The sequence below is a fragment of the Pempheris klunzingeri genome, chromosome 16, assembly GCF_042242105.1.
Source record: "Pempheris klunzingeri isolate RE-2024b chromosome 16, fPemKlu1.hap1, whole genome shotgun sequence".
Classification (NCBI taxonomy): Eukaryota; Metazoa; Chordata; class Actinopteri; order Acropomatiformes; family Pempheridae; genus Pempheris; species Pempheris klunzingeri.
Window position 1 is genome coordinate 9,200,952 of NC_092027.1, and position 20,796 is coordinate 9,221,747.

At 41.4% G+C, this 20,796-nt stretch overlaps 3 protein-coding genes across 6 annotated transcripts in view; 2 read left to right on the plus strand and 1 right to left on the minus strand.

Annotated features, from left to right (window-relative positions):
* The first annotated feature begins 218 nt into the window (after positions 1-218).
* On the plus strand, positions 219-1,798 carry LOC139215981 (chromosomal protein D1). Its single transcript, XM_070847029.1, has one exon. It carries the CDS (start codon positions 268-270, stop codon positions 1,615-1,617), a length of 1,350 nt encoding a protein of 449 aa, XP_070703130.1. The 5' UTR covers positions 219-267; the 3' UTR covers positions 1,618-1,798.
* A 5,476-nt stretch (positions 1,799-7,274) lies between these two features.
* tmem79a (transmembrane protein 79a) lies at positions 7,275-11,582 on the plus strand. Its single transcript, XM_070847028.1, has 4 exons — positions 7,275-8,153; positions 8,992-9,186; positions 9,327-9,549; positions 11,267-11,582. Exons 1-4 carry the CDS (start codon positions 7,397-7,399, stop codon positions 11,460-11,462), a joined length of 1,371 nt encoding a protein of 456 aa, XP_070703129.1. The 5' UTR covers positions 7,275-7,396; the 3' UTR covers positions 11,463-11,582.
* Positions 11,583-14,577: 2,995 nt separating this feature from the next.
* The window catches only part of LOC139215133 (myocyte-specific enhancer factor 2D homolog), a 28,724-nt gene continuing 22,505 nt past the window's right edge, over positions 14,578-20,796 (minus strand). For 2 of the 4 annotated variants that reach the window (XM_070845991.1, XM_070845990.1), the window contains exons 11-13: positions 19,937-19,987; positions 16,155-19,431; positions 14,578-16,077 (exon numbers count right to left, since the gene is read on the minus strand). In XM_070845991.1, coding sequence (XP_070702092.1) covers positions 18,945-19,431; positions 19,937-19,987 — 538 coding nt within the window. In that variant the 3' untranslated portion in view covers positions 14,578-16,077; positions 16,155-18,944. The remainder of the gene's footprint in view (positions 16,078-16,154; positions 19,432-19,936; positions 19,988-20,796) is intronic. The other 2 variants (XM_070845993.1, XM_070845992.1) reach the window with 1 other exon arrangement.

Consider the following 20,796-nt stretch of genomic DNA (forward strand, 5'->3'; position numbering starts at 1 on the left):
TAATGTAAACATTAACTGATTATTAGTTGAATATTGATTTTGCTTTACGGTGTTCACTGTCCAGGTGCAAACCTAACAGAAGCAGTCCAAGCTGACGGCAACAGTATGGAAGAAGAAATAAGGACGGCTGAGACAGAACAAGGAGATGCTGCTAGCAATAAGGGAGAGCCTAGCGTGGACATTTCCAACAACAGTCCAACTAAAAGAGGAAGGGGCAGGTCACAAGGCTCAAAGAAGCTGAAGGTTTGTGTCACAGACGTTAACCTAATGGAGCTGGTTTCGGGCATTTCCAACGGTGGGTCCACACAGCCCCCGAGAGGAAGAGGGCGTCCAAAACTCAGTGCCACAAAACAGACAGAGCAGCAAGGATCAGGAGATGTCCATGCTGACAATTCTGTGCAAACTCCTCAAGGTCCCGGGAGGCAAAAAGGGTCAAAGAAACAGGCCAGTAATGAAGACAGTTCAATGACAGAACATTCCTCTAGGAAAAGAGGCAGGCCAAAAAAGACTGTTAGTAAAAGCAAACCTGAGAAGGCTGATGCTCAAGACTTACCGAATGGTGGCTCTGTTACGCCAAAACCAGGAAGAGGTCGTCCAAAAGGATCCGGGAAGCGCAAGCTGGAAAGTTCAACAGGTGGCGGTGAGGATGAAGGTAGTTCTGTAACACCGAGGAAAAGAGGTCGACCAAAAGGCTCCCTCAATAAAAAAACTTTGCTGGAGAGAGAGCTGAGCATTGATGGGGAGGCTGACGGGAGCCTAAACTCACTGAAAAGGTTGAGAGGTCGGAAGGTGGAGGTGAGAAACAGCAGGGAGTCAACACAGGACACATCGAATGGCATTTCAAAGATGCCTCACAGAGGGAGGGGGAGGCCAAGAAAAAGTATAGTACAGGCGAGCGGAGAACTGGTCACAGATGGTCCTCAGCCAGTTAAAAGGGGAAGAGGCAGACCGAAAGGCTCTTTAAACAAGAAACCCCCCGCATATAAGGTGCACGGTAAGGTAGGTCGGCCTCGGCGAGTACTTGTCCCACCCGGGAGAGGAAAACGTGGTCGACCAAGAAAGCAACCAGCCAAAAGGGGAAGGCCAAGGAAGTACCCTGTGCCATCACCTGAGGAGCTGAAAAAGCCAAAAGTGTGGAAGCCACTGGGAAGGCCGAGGAAATACCCACGTGTTGACCCTCCAGAGGGAGCTCCACCAGCCCCTCGCCGGAGCCGTGGCCGGCCTCGCAAGTCAGAGTCTAAGAAAGGCGCTCACTTACGCAAGAGTGTACCCACCACTACATCCTCACCACGTGTCACCAGTGATGTTTCCCCGAGAAAAAGGGGCCGTCCCCCAAGTACTGCAAAAAACAACGACCAAACTCCACGTAAAAGGGGGCGTCCTAAAGGTTCACTCAACAAAAACAAAGCCAGAGGCGAACCACAGCTGGACAGCACGCTCCCCAACCATTCGAAAGCAAAGAGCGACTCGTCTGCTGTTGGGGCAGAGCACGAAGGAGAGCTGGCGGAAAAGGAGGTGAAGCAGGACACAGAGACAATGCTGGTCGAGCACGGGGACAAAACGGAAGAAAAGCTCATCGATCAGGACACAAGCCTAGAAATTACTAACCAGGCTTGATGAACCATCCTGATCTGACCAAAACAGTTGCTGTAGTAGTTGCTGTTTAAAACATAGTAAACAAATCTTGTCAATGAAAACGTTTTTAACATTTTGTCAGTCAGGTAGGCTAGATACTCAGCAGCTCTTCTGTTTTCCTGACTAACTCGTCCATCTTGTTGTGTGCGATTTTTTTCTTCTTTTTTTCCAGAGTACTTTATTTCTGTCATCTGAGTAAGCAGTAGTACTAATAATATTTTACTAGAACTGGCATGTAGAGTTTATTATTATAAACTGATTGTTCCAGTTTTCATTTAGCTTTCAGATGTAGTGTTTGTCAGTTTAACTGTAACTATAAATGTTTGCTGGATGAAATGACTTGGATGGAGAATAAAAGTCCAAACAAAAGTTGGCGAGATGAGTCAAAACAACAAAAAAGAGCACTGATACTAAAGACAGCTGAAGTCCTTAAGTCACAGATGGGCTTTGCTTTCTATATTCACAGACTAATTGTCATAGAGAGCCACACAGGGCTCAGTCTCATTCTTTGAAAATGTAAGCAGCCTTTAAGCCAACAGATATCCAAACACACACCTCATGTTATGATGCAGCTCAGCTAGCCAAGCTAGTTAGCTGTCAAGTGTGGTTTTATATGATGGGAGCCTGAAGTCTAATTTGACTGGACACATTTCTGTGTGTATACACCTCTGAATTTAAAAGGAGTCATCAAAAGTAATTTAATGTTTTACAGGAAGAAGGATTTTGATATAAAGATGATTACTTTTATTTGGTATTTAACAAGTGATAACTTAAAAATGGACCCAAATGTGGGATTAGAACCTGGAAAATGTTTTTTATTTTAATCTCACTGTGTCTTAAAAGGGGCTGTGATTAATATTTTTGTTATCCCAATATATCAAATGATGATGATGTGAAAGGGGTTGCTTGTCGGCATAAGCCTACAGAGAACTGTCACCTCAGTCTACACATCCCCTCGGCTTTACGGAGCTTTACTCTCATTTTCAGCTCATAATTTAGCTGCGCGGCTGTAACTTTATCATCTTGGTTCACTCTGAAAGCTCTCAAGCAAAATACAGATTATTTTTAGTATTAGAGTTGATGTGATTCTCAATGAGGTTTTTCTTGCTTCTGGAGCAAAATCCAGATGTGGTTTCACATCGACTCTACTGAGTATTTGTGAGGAGAGTTTGAGGGAAAAAACAATGTCTCAAATGATGTCATAATCTTCTTGATGACATTTCACAGTTTTTCCTGTCTTCATATTTGTTTTGCCTTAATTGCCAAAGCTTTGAATGTACCATCTGTTACCGTTACTCAGATCAATGCGTTGTCCTGCACAGATCAGCCTCTCTACTTTTATTACGTGCATTCCTCTACAGGGTGTAAAGCTCTGTGTCACGCCTTCCTACCGCTCACAGTCGCCCAGAAGATTTCCTCCTCCACTTTTTAAATTTTTTAGTTTCAGCTGTTACCAAGCAGCATTTGTTGTTTCACTCTTTTCTCTAAATGTTTACATGTAGCTGTGAAGCGTCTGATTTTTTTTTTTTTTTTATAAATTGGGATTGTCTTGAGATTGAGTTCAAGTGATTGGATTTCACAAACATTCATTTACTTGTTTTTGAGCACCTTGTGTAAAAATTGTGACATGACTTGTACATCATTATTGCTGATATTAACACCTGTATAGTTTGGTCAAACAATTTAAGTTTCTAGATGCCAAATTGTGCTTCTGTGCGTGAAGTTATATGTGACAAGAATGTGAGGTGAGGGATGGAAATGGAGTTTTAAGGGTTTAAAAATCGCATTGAAATTAGATCTGGCTTTTGGAAGTCAAATCATTTTAGGTGGACATATTTGGATTTTGTGTGTTTTAAACAAGAAGTCAATAAATTTGTGAGATTATGCTCTTGAAATAAAATGTTGATCTTGCTGTTTTATTTTTCACATTGTGGTGTGATGTTTGGATTAGGCACTCCAACTCTTCTGTTCCATTATTTACCTCCAGACAGTTAGCATAACTTAATGATGTAGACGGATACAGAGGCAGTAATCTGCTGTTATCATAGTGTTTGTGGGTTAGAGTTTGCAGCTCCACCCTCACCAGTCCTGTTTGATGACTAATGCACTATGCACCTGAGTCAAACTAAAGCAAAGGCTGTGTATGCTTTGGCAGATGAATCACTCCAGACTATAAAACTGCACTGGAAAAAAAAAACTCTACAAGGAGTGTTGGCTTAACCTGCAGACAAGTTGCATTTTAACATGTAGCTAATGTTATATATGATTTTAGTTCAGTATATGTTATTGTTTTAGTATATGTATTCTGTGCCTTTAGTACTTGGCTATGTACTCTGTAGCAATTCTACTCAGGAAATGAATCCACTGAAATATGAATATAAAGAGGTTTGTCTATTTGTCCAGTGTTGTAAAAATGTCCTATATTGATTTAGAGTCACTGTATCACTTTTTGTGGAGACGATTAAAAAACCAAAAAGACATGAATATAAAAGAAATGGAAAAGCACAAAAATACAGTATAAGGAAGCTTGTTCTGTTTGCCCAGTTTATTGATGCATATTGATAATGATTTTTGCATCAATATGTCACATTACATTTCAAATCAGGAAATTTCCATACAAAATACTTATTTTAAAGAACTTAGCGTAAATCATGCCTCCTTAACAGGTAATGATTTATGATATTGATGTAGAGCAATATGTTATTCTGAGTAGCTCTCATCGCCACGCCCCTTTTTGGAGAAGAAAGGTAGCAAATAATTGCAGAAAAATGTATAAAGTATAGCTTGTAGTGGGACCCGTGTTCTTTATTGGCTACGGACAGTTAACTACTGGCTGGAACACAGGTTGCACTGACTGTGCTAAAACAAGCTCACCTTATCTAGGTGTCAGAGCACAATGCTAAAGCTAGTTAGCATACCGTTAGTAGAGCAGGACTGAAACGTAAAATATATCCGTGACCTCTGGTCACTGAGTGGGTCACTGACGCACCAAGGTCAAGCAGTGTGGATGTATATTTGGTATCTTCAAGTCATCTATAAAATAACTTTTTTTCTATTGCTGTTGTTTTGTACCGCTGTTGTTTTACATTAAAATCTACGGCGACTGTTGTTTGTTTCCCCCTGAAATGGACAAGGACGCGTAGCATGCTGAAGTTCCCGGATGTGCCGATCTGGTCTATTGGAATCGGTGCGTCACACTCTATGGAAGCTACAGAAAAAAATCATTCTATAAAAATGAGAAAGAATAGGAGAAGAACTAGGATCCAACAGAACGGAGTGACGTCACATTCGACAAATGGCGGGCGGAAGTTTGCGGTGACGTTTCGGTACGCGGAAATGGAAGCAGAGTGACACCTCTTCACCGTCTCCTCCTCGGCGCACCTGGACACACCTGGCGGGTTACTTCTTACTTCAGCAGAGAGAAACTACCAGGCTGGTGTGGTCACTACTTCTAGGTAAAGATACGGAGTATTTCGATAATGTGACCGAAGTAAAAACAAACAAACAACACAGGTACGTGAAACATTGACGTTCAATCATTTTGCCTGTTTAAGTATCACAAGTCTCGGTCGTGAACACAGAGTTGCTAAACAAGTTTTAGCTGTAGCTCGGTACTACATTCCTCACTGCTCAGCACCAGGCCTGATAAGCTACAAGTGAGTGTGTCAGCGATTCAAGAAGCTTTGTTAACCCTCACTAGTCTCAACCAGCTGGACCATGAAGTTGGTAAACAAAGTTTTGAAGTGAAAACCCAACATGAGATGGACTGACTCTATATTACAAGCTGAACTTGTTTTCGTTGTAGGCTTTCAGTGTTTGGGAAGCATTGTGTGCCACTAATTTAGGACTGTTTTAAACACAAAAGGTAAAGTATAGTCCCTGAGGAGCAAACACAGTAAAAAAAAAAAAAAAGGAAAATACCTGTGGTCTGTGAATTGAGCAGGTTGCAGAAATATTTTAAAGTAGGAACAAAACTCCAGACTCTAAGAGTGAGTACATCTGTTAGAGCTTTTTTTGGGGATTTAAAACGTGTAAAAACTCACTTAAATCTCACTTATCTTAAGAATTCAGAAATATATTTCAAATCCTTCACCTCACGTTCACAACAATACAAGTTAACTTTAAAGATGTTCCAGCCACAGACTGTTGTTGCAGTCTGCTGCATGTAATCGTGCTGTAGCAGGCAGGCAAAGTCCAGCCTGGATCATGTTTTCACACTGAAGGAATGCAGCCATGTTTATATAGCTTGTTGTCACTCTATAGCTGAAATAATATCAGTGTTTTCTGTTAATAAATGGCCTTATAGATATTCCAAAGTTGGTTTCCTGCACTTGGGGATTTCTGAAGATATTGTTTAATATTCAAAAAGTGAATTTTAGTATTAAGGTTTAGTAATTTGTGTGGCGTGGAGAGGGGAGTTTTTGTCTGTTAGTAAAAAGCATGACTTTTATCAGCTCTGATTTGTAGCATAATATTGTATAATTTTGAGGCTACATATTTTTTGACATAACAATTTGTGCAGTAAGTTCAGGAGGCCAAGAGTTTGTCGACTAGTTCTGTGTTTGAAGCACTATGCTGTGTATCATTGTCCTCATAGTATTTCTTGTTGTCCAAGACAAATTTCCCCACTGACTTAATCAGACCACTAGTTTATAAGTTGTTTGACAGAAAATTAATCTGTAACAACACTAATGATAATCAATTAGGACTACAGCGATTATTTTCGTTGTTGATTAATCTGTTGAATATTTTGCCATGTAATTTGTTTAGTCGTCTAAAATGGTTTCTGAAAGCTCAGGATGATGTGCTCAAATGTGTTCTTTTGTCCACAACCCAAAGAAACTTCAGAATCTAGAAAATATTCATTATAAGAAGCTGGAATCAGAGAATTTGGACTTTTTTAATTTACTCGCTGCAGATCAATTTTTTTTTTTTTTTTATCTAACTTGTGTTTCAAGCAACAATGTGAGATGTGTGATTTGCTTCTCAAATGTAAAGATGTCATACTTGAGTTTGTCTTCAGTGATAGTTAATTGAATCTGTGTGGGTTTGAAGATGTTGTATAGACCAAACAATGAATTGGTTTATTGGGAAAGTGTTCACCTGATCAATTGATAGGGAAGCTAATCATTAGTTGCACCCCTGTGGTATGTTCTCTTCTATTTTAATATGTGATTTGGACTTCATTACAAGTAGGGAAGTAAGGAGATGATGCCATAGTGTTACCACCTTCAGATAACTGGACATAATGCTGATATATCCAGAGTTTCTAATTCACTGTCAGTGGGTTTGTTGTTTATGGTCCCTGTTTTGTTGTTTAGGAGTCTTATTCTTCCTCATTCAATACTTGAATTAAATTTTTACTTAATTCAAAATGTCATAGTTAAAGCTTGTGTATAGAAATCTTTAAGAGGAATTGGTCGGGTTTTCTGAGATAAACTGGAATAGGACTGATAGCTGCACAAACTCACCCTTGCTGTTGACCTGTGCAGGGGCAGGATGAGCCATACAGGGCAGCACACCCACGATAAACAGTGAATGTAGATTTTTTTTAAATGTAGGAACCTGAAGGTGGGGCAGGATAGTTTTAAACATGGTTGTAACTTCTTCTTTTTTTTTTTTTTGTCTCCTCTCACAGAGACATTAACGAATGGGGCCAAAAATGACTTTTAACAACTGGAAGAAGCTTTGCTAAGAGTCACAGTGACAGTGCAACAGTGATTGACTGACAAAAAGGAAAATTGAACTTCAAAACTCAAGAATGTCTGACCAAGGTGATTTAAAATCAGATTTAAATGAAGAGGTGGCATTTGTACCTCTCGGTCCAACTGCAGAGCCACAAATATCGGGAAGTAAAAAGCCCCATGAGAGCAACAGCATAGAGGAAAGAGGCAAGATTACAGATGAGGAGGAAGAAGAAGAGGGCGTTAAGGAGGAAGATCAAGAAGGAGAAGAAGAAGAAGAAGAAGAAGAGGAGGAAGTGGAAGCGACTACCTCTGCTCATCTTGAGCCCAGCACTCTGCCATGGCCAGGGGACAAAGACAGGAGGCCTAAGGGGGACATCGACGAAGGAGTCTGGTCGGAAAGCAGAGTGTCGGAGCCTGAAGGGAGGGACACGGGGATCAGCGGGGGCAGCCAGGATCTGTCGGAGGGGCAGAGCCACACAGAGAGCGACAGGAAGAGCAAAGCCAAATGGAGGGAGAGCATGCCAGAGGGAGAGAGGTGGAGGGACGACGAGATCGAGGTGCAGCGGGACAACAAAGGGGACGGCTCCCTGGCAGACGACGAAGACGAGGAGGAGGACGAGGAGGAGGATGAGGAGGAAGAAAAGTCAAACTGGATCTCCAAGAAAGCCGCTCTCGGGTTCACTCCACAAGTCACAATTGTGCGTCCGTCCAGCAAAGAGCTTCCTGAGGAGAGCAGGCTCTTCATAGAGAGGGACGACAAGGAGCCGCAGGTGGAGCCCGACTCAGAGGAGCAGTTTCATCATGAGTGGACAGAGCAGGAAGACAAATACTGTGAGTATGAGACCCAAACTAGACTTTACTGCATCTCGACACTCTTTTAGTTTTATCAGGAAGTACATTTAAGGAGGAAGGAATCTACTGAGTGTGAGACATGAGACACATTTATAAAATGACTTCCTCTGTGAAGTGTAGGATCACATGTTGGCGCTGAACAGGAACAGTGGGGGAAAAAGTCTTGTTTCAAGTATTTTGGGGCATTTTAAGCCTTTTATTAGTGAGATAGTAGAGTGATGACCGGAAAGGAAAGGATTCAAACCAGGAGTTAAACCCCCCGGACCACCAGGGTGTCCCAAGCATCAGATTTCTTAATCCCCTAATCCTTCCTTACTAAATATTTAGTGATTTCCTGCCCAAACATCTTCTTTTGACAGTTACTGGAACAAAACAAGGCCAGATTGAGTATGATTATCTTTAAGACAGATGCTCACACACTGCTCTCATTGTGATTTCAAATCCTTTTATTTCTTCGTGAGAGGAGACGGGACACATATTCGCTTTGTCTCTGAATCAGAGGAACATTCCAGCCCACTGCACTGAATTTTAAGTTGTTTAGTTGTGTGCAAGATGATCAACAAATGTAGGCAAGTTGAAATGTCGTCTGAAGCACGTTTTAACTCAGTGACTAAGTGAGTCATTGCTCATAGAGCCTCAGCGCAGCGTAACGATCTCTTTTCTCTTTAATCAGATGTAATTACGTCTTGACGTGATTCCTGCTATGACTTCAGTCTCAGTCTCATTGTCTTTGTCTCGCTGTCGCTGACACTGTCCTGTCTCAGTGAAGACATTCATAGACAATAAACGTGGATTCTCCACTCTTTTCCTTCCTCAGACTTGTGTGATCACCTGTGCAGTGAAAAACTGAAGCTGGTTCTGGCGACAATGACCGCAGGGATCCTTTTCCCTCTCCTGGTGTGGGGAGGTTACGCCCTCCTGCCCTTTGACCCGCCACTAGTGGAGGGCACCCCCCTCAGGGTGGTATACACTCTACGCTGTGCCTTCTTCGCCAGCATCCCCATCCTGCTCGGTAAGACCTCCGTATGTTCATGAAGTTTATCGTTCATCCAGACAGACTCTTAATATGATGTAAAAACCACACTGAAAGCCACAGACAAAAAAGCTTCACCATAAGTAAAACCAGTGAAATGGACCTTTGTCCCTCTGCAGGTGTGGTGGTGCAGGGCGTCGCCAGGCTGCGTTACAGCACCTTGAAGCCGCTCTATCAGAGTGAGCTGGTGAGCAGAGAGGTGGCAGTGCACTGGCACTACGTCAACGAGTCGCTGGCCCTCTTCCTCTTCTTCTTCATGCAGCTCACTGTCATGGCAACCTACATCAGCCAGGACCTGGTCAAGCTGGTGCCGCTGCTCACCATCATATTTGCTTTCGGCAGGTACGTGTGCTCACAGGTGAAAGGATCGCTGATTCTGGTGCAGGGTTATTAGATGTCTGCAGTCATTATATAAAACATTTTAAATACGCAAAGAAGGGGCGAAGGTCAACAAGTGAAAGACGGAAAAACAAAGTATGGAGTATGTATTGTTTAGGGCACGAGCCTTTCTTCAGATGTAAAGACAAATACACACCGTACATGTACAGAGAGATCCACTGACAGGTCATGTGACCACAAAATGGTGAACCAGACAAATGAATAAATGTAAATAAAAACCATAACAAGAGCACGTGAATAAACCGTCACACTTGTGAAATGTGTGGAGGAGGAGAGGAGAACACTGATGAGTTCAACTTCATATTAGATTTTTAACAAGGCCTTAGTGAGAAACAGAGATATTTTTTGTCTTGTATATAAAAAAAAAAAAAAATGAAGGAAATGACCTCTGGGGCTCTGGCTTGATAAATCATCCTGTTAACACGGGTCGACTTTGATGGAGCCACAACAGACGCATGGACACACTCACAAAACAGACAAGTCAGTAATGATGACAACAGCAAGAATAAACTTTCTTTCTGTAGCACCTTTCAAAACCCAGTTTCAAAGTACCTGTTAATAAAAGCATAAAAAACGCACACATTGTAAAACACACAGAGTAAAAGGCAAGGTTAAACAAATTAAATTGATAAGCAAGAAATTAAAAACAAATAAAATCGAGGGAAAAGCAGGCAGCTCAAATAAAAATGTCAGCGTGTGCTCGCTGCAGAAAACACCATCTGTCACTGAGTTTGTCTGTCCTCAGTTAAATGATCATCTCTCTGTAGTTTTAGTCGCTCATTCCTACCAGTAACAGACGATTTAGTCAAAGTGCCTGAAATACACAGACAGGACACAGCTGTACAAAACACAATGAAAGCACACGAATGACATGACCGGGAAGGATTTAATACAAACCATCAGTTAACAAGAGCATCTGAATCAGTGCCTGTGTGTGGGAGTGAAGACGTGAGTAAAGTCATTAGTTATTGTTGCATTCTGCAGAGCTGCTTCCTGTTAAAACTGGGGTTCATTTATTCACCACTGAGCAAGTCTGATGTTTACACACCAGACTTTACTTTCACAGTTTTACAGATTTACACATTAAGGAAAAACACCAATAATGCACCGATAAAAATGATGTTAGGTGTATTTAGGGTATTTAGTTTAGATCGTAAATCATGATGACAACAGCAGGTTCATAATCAACCTAATTTAACATATCCGCTGTTCTGTCCAGACCAGCAAGCGTCACACTCCTGTACCAAACAACGACCAGGCCTCTGAGCTCTGACTCTGTGCCGTACAAACAGCAAGCTGGAAGCCTTTTTGCATTTTAGCATCGAGTTTGAGCCGCTCTGAAAAATATTCTCAAACAGACGATGAGGGGAAAATTAGAGCAAGTGAAAAAGGATCTATTACGTTATTAATCCAGGTCCATGGAGTCATCAGGCACTTGACACACAAACTGATAAAAGGCATGGAGGAGCTAAGCCGTCTAATGCTACTGCTGAAAAGGCAGAGAGGGTGATGTGGGACGTGATCGCATCTTTTTGTCAGCATTTATCTAAATCAAGCTGATTATAATTTTACATCAAACAGAAACGGACAATCTCAGCCTGAGTACATCCACCTCGCCCGGCTGTCAGTATTTTAATATTTGTTATTTTTCGTGCTGCAGGCTGATCTACTGGCTCTGCCTCTCTCTGGGCAGCAGCGTCAGGGGCCTCGGATTCGGCCTCTCCTTCTTCCCCATCCTGGTCATGCTGGGCGTCAACCTGTACTACGCCTGCTCATCAGTCGGACAAGGGGCGATTTTCGACGTAGCACCGCCCACGACGGCTCCGCCTCCCGCCCGGCAGCGCTGGTGGGGTTAAAGGGCGACAACTAGAAGCCGTCTGTAAAAAGGTGACCGCAAACGGCTTTTTGATATCATGTCTCAGACAGACAGTTTGACTTGTTTTGTCCTTTTTAAAGTTGTATTCCTTAAGATTTCGGTCCTCATAGGTTTGGGGGCGCACATGGTTAACGTCCTAACAGCAAGTGTGGTTTAATATTACAGCAAACACTCCTCGAACAGCTGCTTTGTCAGAAATACAGCAGCAGAAGAAGATCCAATCGCTCACTGTGGCTGCTCCTTCTTGTTCTGTTGCTCCCTTCGGCGCTAAAATTCTCTCCCTGTGGCTGCGTCACAATAAAAGCCACCGTGTGATTGTTGACCGGTGAATGTTTTTAATGGGAAGCAGCAGCAGGAACTGTAGGATGTCACTGGATTACAATGCACGCATGAGAATCCCTCGTGCTTACAAAGGCCAACCGAATTCAAACTGTAATAATAAAAGCTATTATATAGAGAGGTAATAACAGAAGGTAAATACATTGAATGGCTATTGTAGAAAAAATGGCCACCATGACGAGCATCAAAAATGGGCTTTGATTTCATGAAAATCTCAAGGATTACAACTTTTAGTATCGGATCATTTCTTTGGTTCACAAAGAAATGGATGACATGAAGCAGGTTGTGGGTGCGTTTGTATCTTCAGTCTTCTTCTCTGTGTAAATAAAGGCAGAAATCACAATATTAATGTGGTAGTTTAAATATGACATTTAACAAAAAAGTTAACATAAAAAGCTCTTATGCTAATTACAACTGCAGAGATCTGAACAGCGGCTGTTTTTACAGCGTGTTTACAATGTTTACTGATCTGCCGTTACGAATCTTCAAATGTTGTCTACCCTCTCGTCTCGTCTTGAGCTGATTAAAATCCAAGTTTAAAGCTGAAGAGTTTTGATTTTGCTGCATCACTCTCGAACTGTGGACGCCTCACACAAAGACAGTGAGACATGAAACCTGAAAACTGTCCACTATAAGCACAAATGCATGTTAGAGCAGTCTAAGATCTTTTTTTTTTTACTTGTGATGATGAGAATTACAAACATTGTAGTTAAAAGTTGTTTTATGAATTTCCCTCTTTTCTTTTGTTGTCAACCAACTGGTAATCTTTAAAATTGTATATTTATAAGTCTGACTTGAATGCATCTTTGTTTTATTGATCAAAGGCTTTTCTTTGTTTGTAGCAGCATTAGTTGTCTGGCTATTTTTGTATATAGTCTCATTTTTCTCTTGAAGGAACCTTTTTCAGTGTATGAGTGAATGAGTAAAGTAACACTGATTGATATTTTGGCCCTTGAATGTGTTTAATAAACAAAGTTCAAATGGCAAAAATTGTAAACGTGATCATGATTCATGAAGCAAGTTTTAACAAGACCAAATAGTCGGTGTCCAAATTCAAAGCCTGAAAAATGCAGCCAGTCCTGAGCAACAACAGATGTTGGCAAACTGCAGCGTCAGTGACAGACAAGTGACATTCAACGCTGACGGTCTACAACAGAGGATCCATTAATGCTTCCTTACTGTTAGACAGGTTTGTTTTTGGAGAAACCCAAAATGTGGCTACACCCCATCCTGTTAACCTTTCAGCACCACCAAAAATGTTCAGTCTTTCAAAACTTTGTTCAAATTCACTGCAGCAGTCTAACTATGTGTTTCATCTAAGGGTTAAAATCACACAATATCAGCTTTTTCTCCTTGAACACTCACCTCTCTCCACATAGTTCAGGACCATTTTAAAATCCATGATCATCTTCTAAAGTGATGCATTGTCAAAGATCAAACTAACAACAAAAAAAAAAGTATTATTATTCATCTTATAACAGTATTTTTACACATCTGTAAGATCCTTTTTGTTTAACCAGGAACCGTCTTTGTTTTGCACTTTTCAAACCCACCAGACTCCACTGTAGTAGTAACTTTACCTGGCAGAACAAGAGATAACCTGGTTTACTGCTGCTTGATCGGTTAGTTTGTTTTGGTTTGGTGTTATTGTGTGTTACACAAACATTGTGTTGGATCTGAACAAACCCTTTAAAACACCAAAGTCACACAATAACACAAACAAACTAAATATTCAAGACAGCAGTCGTGGCTCATGTATGCACCCATCACTTGAAATCAGACTTTTAGGACTCCGAGGCCTGTTTCAACCTGTACAAGACTTTCAGTGAACTTATTCTGCCAACCTGAACAAATGTTTCACTCAGACTGGAAAATGATTCAGCGAACGATAAAAGTACAGAGCTGCAACCTCAACCCTCATGTGTCTGCTGACAACCTTTCCATGCAAAGAACAGATAAAAGTATCATTCTGAGCACAGTGTGAAATAAACGGAAGCATTTTAGTTCATCAGAGGGCTGAAGGCACGCTACAAATCTGCAAATGCAACAGAAAAATATAGTGTCATACTGGCACGAGTGATCAGACAGGGAATCCAAAGCAGTAAAAATATTCTAAATGTTTATCAAATATATTTCTAGAAATACTCTAAATATTTTTACCATACAATGATATTGATTTAGGTGGACGTTTTTTTTTCTTATGCTGTCAGCTGATGGGACTGCTCCTCCTAACTGGGGACGTGCTGACGGCCACCTACTGTAGGTAAAGCACTAATTATAGAGAAATACCTCATACAATCCTCAATCAAAAAATCTGAACTATCCATTTATTACCAGGATCTGAACAAAACGCACATTTTTAGTGTTTTTTATTAAAGTGAATAAAGGTTAGATTGTTTAATCTCAGTGTTTCAGACGTTGATGTTGACTCTCACACAGTTGCTGCTTACCTCATAGGAAGTCATGAGAGATCAGCTAAATTTAGCTCATCTAGTTATCACTGAATGTGTGAAACGAAGCTTCATCGCACGTTTGTAACTGTGACAATGAACAAAGGATGAAGAGAGAGAGAGAGAGAGAGAGGAAATAAGCACACTAACACTGATGTACCTCTAAAATGGGCTGAATCATATTTTGGTGGATTTATGAAGATTTCTGGAGACTTAACTCACATCAAACATTCCTTATTGGTAATATTTCTGGAGGCTCTTTTGCTTCAGACAGTAGTTCAGAGTAGAAAATAAGCCAGACTCAAATTCATTTCACTCAGTTTGTCTATTTAATATATAAAATACGGTAAAACATACGCAAAAAGGGTAAGGTCTCAAGGGACTTGGATACTTTGGTACAACAAACACTTTTTTGTAAAAGCGGTATAGAATTTCAATAACATATCAGTGCATACTTTGTATATGAAAATATACACAAATTGTATATCATTCTCAAAAAAACAACAAAGAAATATTTTCTTTACAACAAAACCCAAAGCAGACTAGCTCAACACAATATATTAGCTATAAACTTCATCTTTAGTATTTCATATGCTACATTATTCTGAGTTGTTTTAAAACTCATTTGTGATGCATGTCCTTTATCATTACTGTACGTAACATAAGTTTTGTTGTTACCTGTATCCCATGCATTTACATTTTTCAAATTTCATGAATTACTAATTTCAGTTGTTTCCCGTTTTTATAAATATATTCTATATCTTAATTAAAATTGCAGCATTTAACTGGTATTTCCTTCATTGCATTTGCTAATACCACAATAACTGATCGTGCAATTTTCAGCAAGTTGTTTAAAAAAAAGGAAACCAGTACTATATGTTTATGATAAGGAAGATAAAATAAGAAAGAGAAAAATAAAAACAGTTGACTATCCTACACAAAATAGCAATAAAATAAAAGCTCCATAATAATAATATCATCATAATAATAGACAATGGAACTGTCACCAGCACAAATTAATCCAAAAATAGTGAGATTCTAAAAAACATTGTACACAACGAGTAACAGGGGTGCAGGTTTTCATTTCTCATATACGAAGATTGTCTTGTGACTACACTGCTAGATTGGACAGAGAACCTTTTTTTTTTTTTTTTTACATGAACAAGCCTGCGTGAGGCAGGACGCTGAAGCCAATCGGTGTGGTGTCACATTTCAGTCAACCATCAGTGCCCACAAACACAAAGAGTTTGAGAGGAAATTATTATTATTTTTAAAAAGTGGAAATGACTGTGTGGTAAAGAAGGGACTAGTTAGCTATCAGTTAGATCTTAAAAGGAATAATTTGACTGAAATGCACTTGTTTGCGTAGACTTGAAGATAGATGAGAAGATCAACACCGCTCTCACGTCTGTCCGTTAAACATGAAGCTACAGCCGGCAGCCAGTTAGCTTAGCTTTGCATAAAGACTGGAAACAGCCCGCCGGAAAAAGCTGCCCACCAGCACCTCTAACTTTCACTAATCAACACTTTATTTTGCTTCTTTAATCTGCAGTGGCAGAAGTGAACTACATGCTGCGTTCACGTAATGTCTGCAAAATAGGAAAAATTAGAGCCTCCCGTTATTCTGGCTTGGGAGTGTTCATGAATTATTCCACGTCAGTTAATGCTGTGCTACGAGCTACGAGCATTTCCATCCACCTGTTTCAATTTGCATGTACAAAACCTGACAAGAAAAAAAGTGAAAATATTGCAAAAAAGTTTGTACGCTTGGCTGAAGTGGAAAGATGTGCGGCAAAAGGAATCAGACTTGGCGAATTAATCGTGGCGCAGATGACGCATGTGACTTAAACATCCTAGAATGTGAAACGTAACGTAAATGCCACATTTCCATCACGTTTTCGTTTGACTTCCGTTCTTTTACTTGTTGTCTTGTTTCGTTCCCTGTTGCTGCAGTGTTTTAATGGCACCTGACTGGAAAAGTAGTACTAGTTCCCAATGCACTAAATCCTAAAATTTGCATTACAGTATTGGATGGAAACACGCGTTGATTTAAACGACACACAGGTGAGCTTCAGAGGTGCTGGTAGGAGGGTTTTGTGCGCCCTGGACAGAGCCAGGCTAACTGTTTGTGCCCACTTCCTGCCAAGCTAACTGACTACTGGCTGCAGCTTTACATTTACCACAAAAACACGAGTGATCATCGATCTTCTCATCTAACTGGAGTTAAGAAAGTAAATAGGCAAGTTTCCTTAAATGTAGAATTATTCCTTTAACGATTTAAAAGCCAAATGTTCGCCAACTTGAGTTTATTGAAAGTGTTGGATGTTTGGGGATGACTGACAGAAGAAAACGGTGCTGACCTGAAGTAAGCTAAGTGAAAAGCGACCAACCACACTGTCCAATAAGGATGGAAAAATTACCTGATCACTGAAAATAACAACACCGATGTGAAAATGTCACACAGCATGAGAGAGTTTTTTTTCCAGACACTCTCCACAGACCCACAGTGTTGGTGTCCAACGCTGGTTTCACACTCTGCTGTGGGCTGTGACTAATTCACAAAAGCCGCTGTGTACAGTTCCCCTACACTCACCTAAAAGTGTAGGCTTGTTTAAGTAGATAATAAACAGTCAACAACACCAGTCTGCACTTAACGCATCGTCTTAAGGGGGAAAAAAGGTCCAACAAGTCAGGATAAACTTTCTGTTTGTAGGCTGTAAACAGCCTGTGCACACACACTCACACGAACTTGAAATGGTTCAGACAAAATAAACTTGTCCTAGAAAACATTAAATTAAACAACACACACAGCACTTGGTAGCCAAAGAGGCAAAATCTGTGTCTGCTTAATGTGGAAAAGATTTTACATGATTCTGTCAATCAATATATGTGTAAAAAGAAGTGTTTTTTTTTTTTTTTTTTGTCTTAACTACACTATGAGTGAATGGCAGTGTCCTACTTAGTTCATGTTAATGGACGATTTCACTTTGATCGTGGGGATTTAAAAATGTGTGGTAGGAGAATATGATGACACCACAACCAAGCAGGCCTCTGTGAGTGAGGGACAGAAAGTGCACACACCATCAACACTAGCATAAAATAGGTTTACTGAAACAAGTCCGATTCACTAGTACTACCTAGTGTGGCATAACCCCTGCACCGTAGCTCGAAACATATCAAATTCACACTCATATATGCAAACAGATCCACTGAGAATCAACACATTGCTTGTTTTTAGGGATACCTAGCAAAGTCTATGCAAATATATTCATATGTACATACACGTCGTTGAAGCTGAAAAGCTACTTTACTTTGTCGCCAACTGAAGCGGTAGAAATATAGAAAATGTCTTTTCTTTTTGAAACACGGCAAAGAGCTAAGGAGAGCTAGAGAGAGCTAAAGAGGACATCAAAGCTTTTGTATAAGGAGTGATTTTTATACAAAGTCAGAATTCCTACTTCTGGACAACTAACGGACCTTCAAAACAGATTTTTCTTTAAAATACCAACAGATAAAGAACACTTGGACTGAAGGAACCAAATACTTCCCTACCCAAAAAAAGCCACCAGAGGCTCAAAAAACTCTACGCATTTAACTGGATGGCATCTACTCCTGGTTAATAAGCTGAGAGACTGGCTGGATTTCTGGTGCGACAATTTCTATCCAACTTCCAGAGGAGATGAGGTGAGAGGACGGGAGGAGCACCCAGTCTGAGGAGAGAGCGACGGCAAATTCAAAGCCTGAAGTGCATTGACAGTTTCTAGTTTCTTGTTGTTTCCGTGACAGTGCGCGTGATAATTTGTCAGTGTCCCTGCACTGAGTGCGAGAGGCATTTGGCTTTTTTTTTTCTTTTTGTGAAAAGAGGTTGATATTGGCACTCTGGCAAGGTCCTTGACTCCACAGCCACAGAGTGCCACCTGAGGGCTGTTAGGCTAAGTTTGGTCAATGTGGCGGCAGAAAGAACCAATCGTGGTGAAGCATCCTTACCAAGAAGACCCCGTCCGAGTGTGTTCACTCAGTGCCAGATAGGTGCTCAGTCCTCAAACTTATGTTATTGTTTATCCAAAAGTGCAGTTTGGAAGTGACGTATGGAAGAATGAACAGCACAGAATCCACATGACGTCAGATTTCAAAGAGCAGGAAGTGGTGAGTCATACGGCAGGAGTCCCATTATGTCGACAAGCCACCAATCACGTTGTGAACAATGTAGCAGAGCTCGACGTAAATACATGAAGGTTATGCAGAAACCATGTGAAAGATAAATGTTTTTATGGTTTCGTCAGATTGCAAAAAGGTTCAACACCTCATTTCTACCAAAAGTAATTACTATACGGGAGTCCATTCAAGCAAGAGGGCTTTAAAAATCTACTGTCCCTCTATTCAAGGGCCTACCCAGGACAAAATATCCAGCTGAGCACTAAGCCACCCGCTCCTCACTCAGAGTGTGATACCCGAAGGATTTTAATTTTTTTATGTTTTTTTGGCAAAGCCTCATAAGTCTGGGCGACGCAGCCGAGTTGTATAATTTGGACAGAGGCAGATGTGTGATGATAGTGTCACATGGCAGTGGGGTCGGGGCAGTGGGGGTTAGAGAATGAGTGTGGGTGTGTGTTGTGGGTGTTTAAGTGTCACCAAAACGCCGCTATGGGTGCAGAGAGGTGCTGCAGGCGGCTCTATGTGACCCAGGTGTCCAACCTCATGCGTTTGATGTTGCCTCCCTCCTGCTCTGGTTCGTTTGACGCCCTGAGGAGCTCCGCCGAGGGGCTGAAATCGGGCGGCACAGACCGGCTGGTTGGACCAGCGCTTCCTGTAGCACCGCTACCACTGCTGCCGCCGCCTCCACCCACGCCTCCCCCTGCACCTCCTCCGCCAGCTGCCCCGGCGTCATCACGATCGCTGCCTTCAAAGGAGCTGGCGTTGCTGCTTACGCTGTCAGCGGGTGAGCGGCCAGTCGGAGGCTCCAGGCACAGAAGGGAGCCGGGGTACTGTGGCGGTGCGGTCAGGATGGCTCCTCCTGAGGACGAGGACGGCGTGGTGGAAGATGGAGGAGGGCAAGGGGTGTTGCGATCCCGGCCGGGCGAGATGGGCTCAGACTTGATGCACACGCTGGAGTTTGTGTTGACGGTCAGCATGGTGCCTTGAGGTATATGGGTCACAGGCCTGAGAACGGGTACAGAGGACAGAGAGAGGAGGGCGTTGGAAGATAAGGGACAGAACAAAGAGGAAAGGCGAGAAAAAACAACATAAAAGTGATGATTAACTGCTTGAGAAAGGCGTATGAGAAACTGGAAAGTCACTTGCGTCAAGACAAAAACCCACATTACAAGGCACAGCACCAACAGGGAGAAGCCACATTCGATTATTCAATAATCCAATCAATTCTGAGCCTTCAAAGCAAAAGTAACTCCCCCACAGCTCCAAAAAAGATCAACAGAACAGCCCAGGAAGCATGAAATGGCTTGTGTGACAGGGTGGTTCGCAGTGAGTCGGCTATGATGTGAAGAAACAACAGATGACAAACAGAAAATAATCTCGGGTTAGAGAACATGGTGGAAACCGGAACTACGTCTCTTTCCTGTTTGACTGCAGACAGCACCAGACATGCTTAGCGGGAGCCAGCCAAAAGCGCACAGACACACAGGAAAAAGGAAGTGTGATACAGTACCGGCCCAACCACTCATCTCTACCCAAGAGCAGGTTGGACGGAGAGCCAACACTGTGGGGAGAAAACAAAATGTTGGAGCCCAAACCAAAGGGAAGAGGTGGATTAGAAGGCATGTGTGGAGAAAAGTGTGAAACATTATTGCGAGCAAGGTTTCTTCAACAAGAGCAATAATGTTAATAATGTCTCGGCATCAGAAACACAAAGACTCTGATCTGCTGAATTTTTGTTCCAGTACATACAAATTCAGACACGAAAATCTTGTTTTCTGATCTACGAACACAGTGCACGAGGCAATGTAAGAATAAACGTGTTAGTCATGACAGCTCTGCACCTTGGCCTTACTACAGACTGTGTACGGTGGCCCAAAAGGACAAAAATGCATAGAAAACTGAATGAGAAAACATTAACATCTTGTCTAAGGGCTTTTCACCTTGGTAAGTTAGTGGTTGAATGCAGTATTTTCTTAACACCCACAGACCAAGAGTGAAAAACAGGATGAGCATATGAACCAGGATTTGTGGTTTGCTATGTGCTTTGTTTCTAGTGTTGGATTATGCTGAATGTTCCTGCTTGTATGCATTTTGGCATTTGCAGGATTTCATGATTTTGAGTGCTGGTCTATCACTCTTGCATATGTTTGATCCTTAGAGGCCACTGTATTTGTGTGTGTTTCGGGGCAGTAACATAAAATAAACTGTCTGATTGCTCAAAGCTGGGACGTGAAAATGGTAAAACTCATAATCAACCTTTACTGCAGTGTTACGATATTACGTTATTACTGAAAGGTTTGGCTGTAGAAAAAACATTACTAAAAACATTTACTGCATTTATTGTGCTACCAGCTAAGTGAAAGTAAAGAT

Bases quoted from the DNA above. Each gene is read 5' to 3' on its own strand.
- LOC139215981 (XM_070847029.1), top strand. From the start codon at position 268: ATGGAGCTGGTTTCGGGCATTTCCAACGGTGGGTCCACACAGCCCCCG.
- tmem79a (XM_070847028.1), top strand. From the start codon at position 7,397: ATGTCTGACCAAGGTGATTTAAAATCAGATTTAAATGAAGAGGTGGCA. The intron at 9,187-9,326 runs GTAAGACCTCCG...GTCCCTCTGCAG, and splicing joins CAGCATCCCCATCCTGCTCG to GTGTGGTGGTGCAGGGCGTC. The intron at 9,550-11,266 runs GTACGTGTGCTC...TTCGTGCTGCAG, and splicing joins ATCATATTTGCTTTCGGCAG to GCTGATCTACTGGCTCTGCC.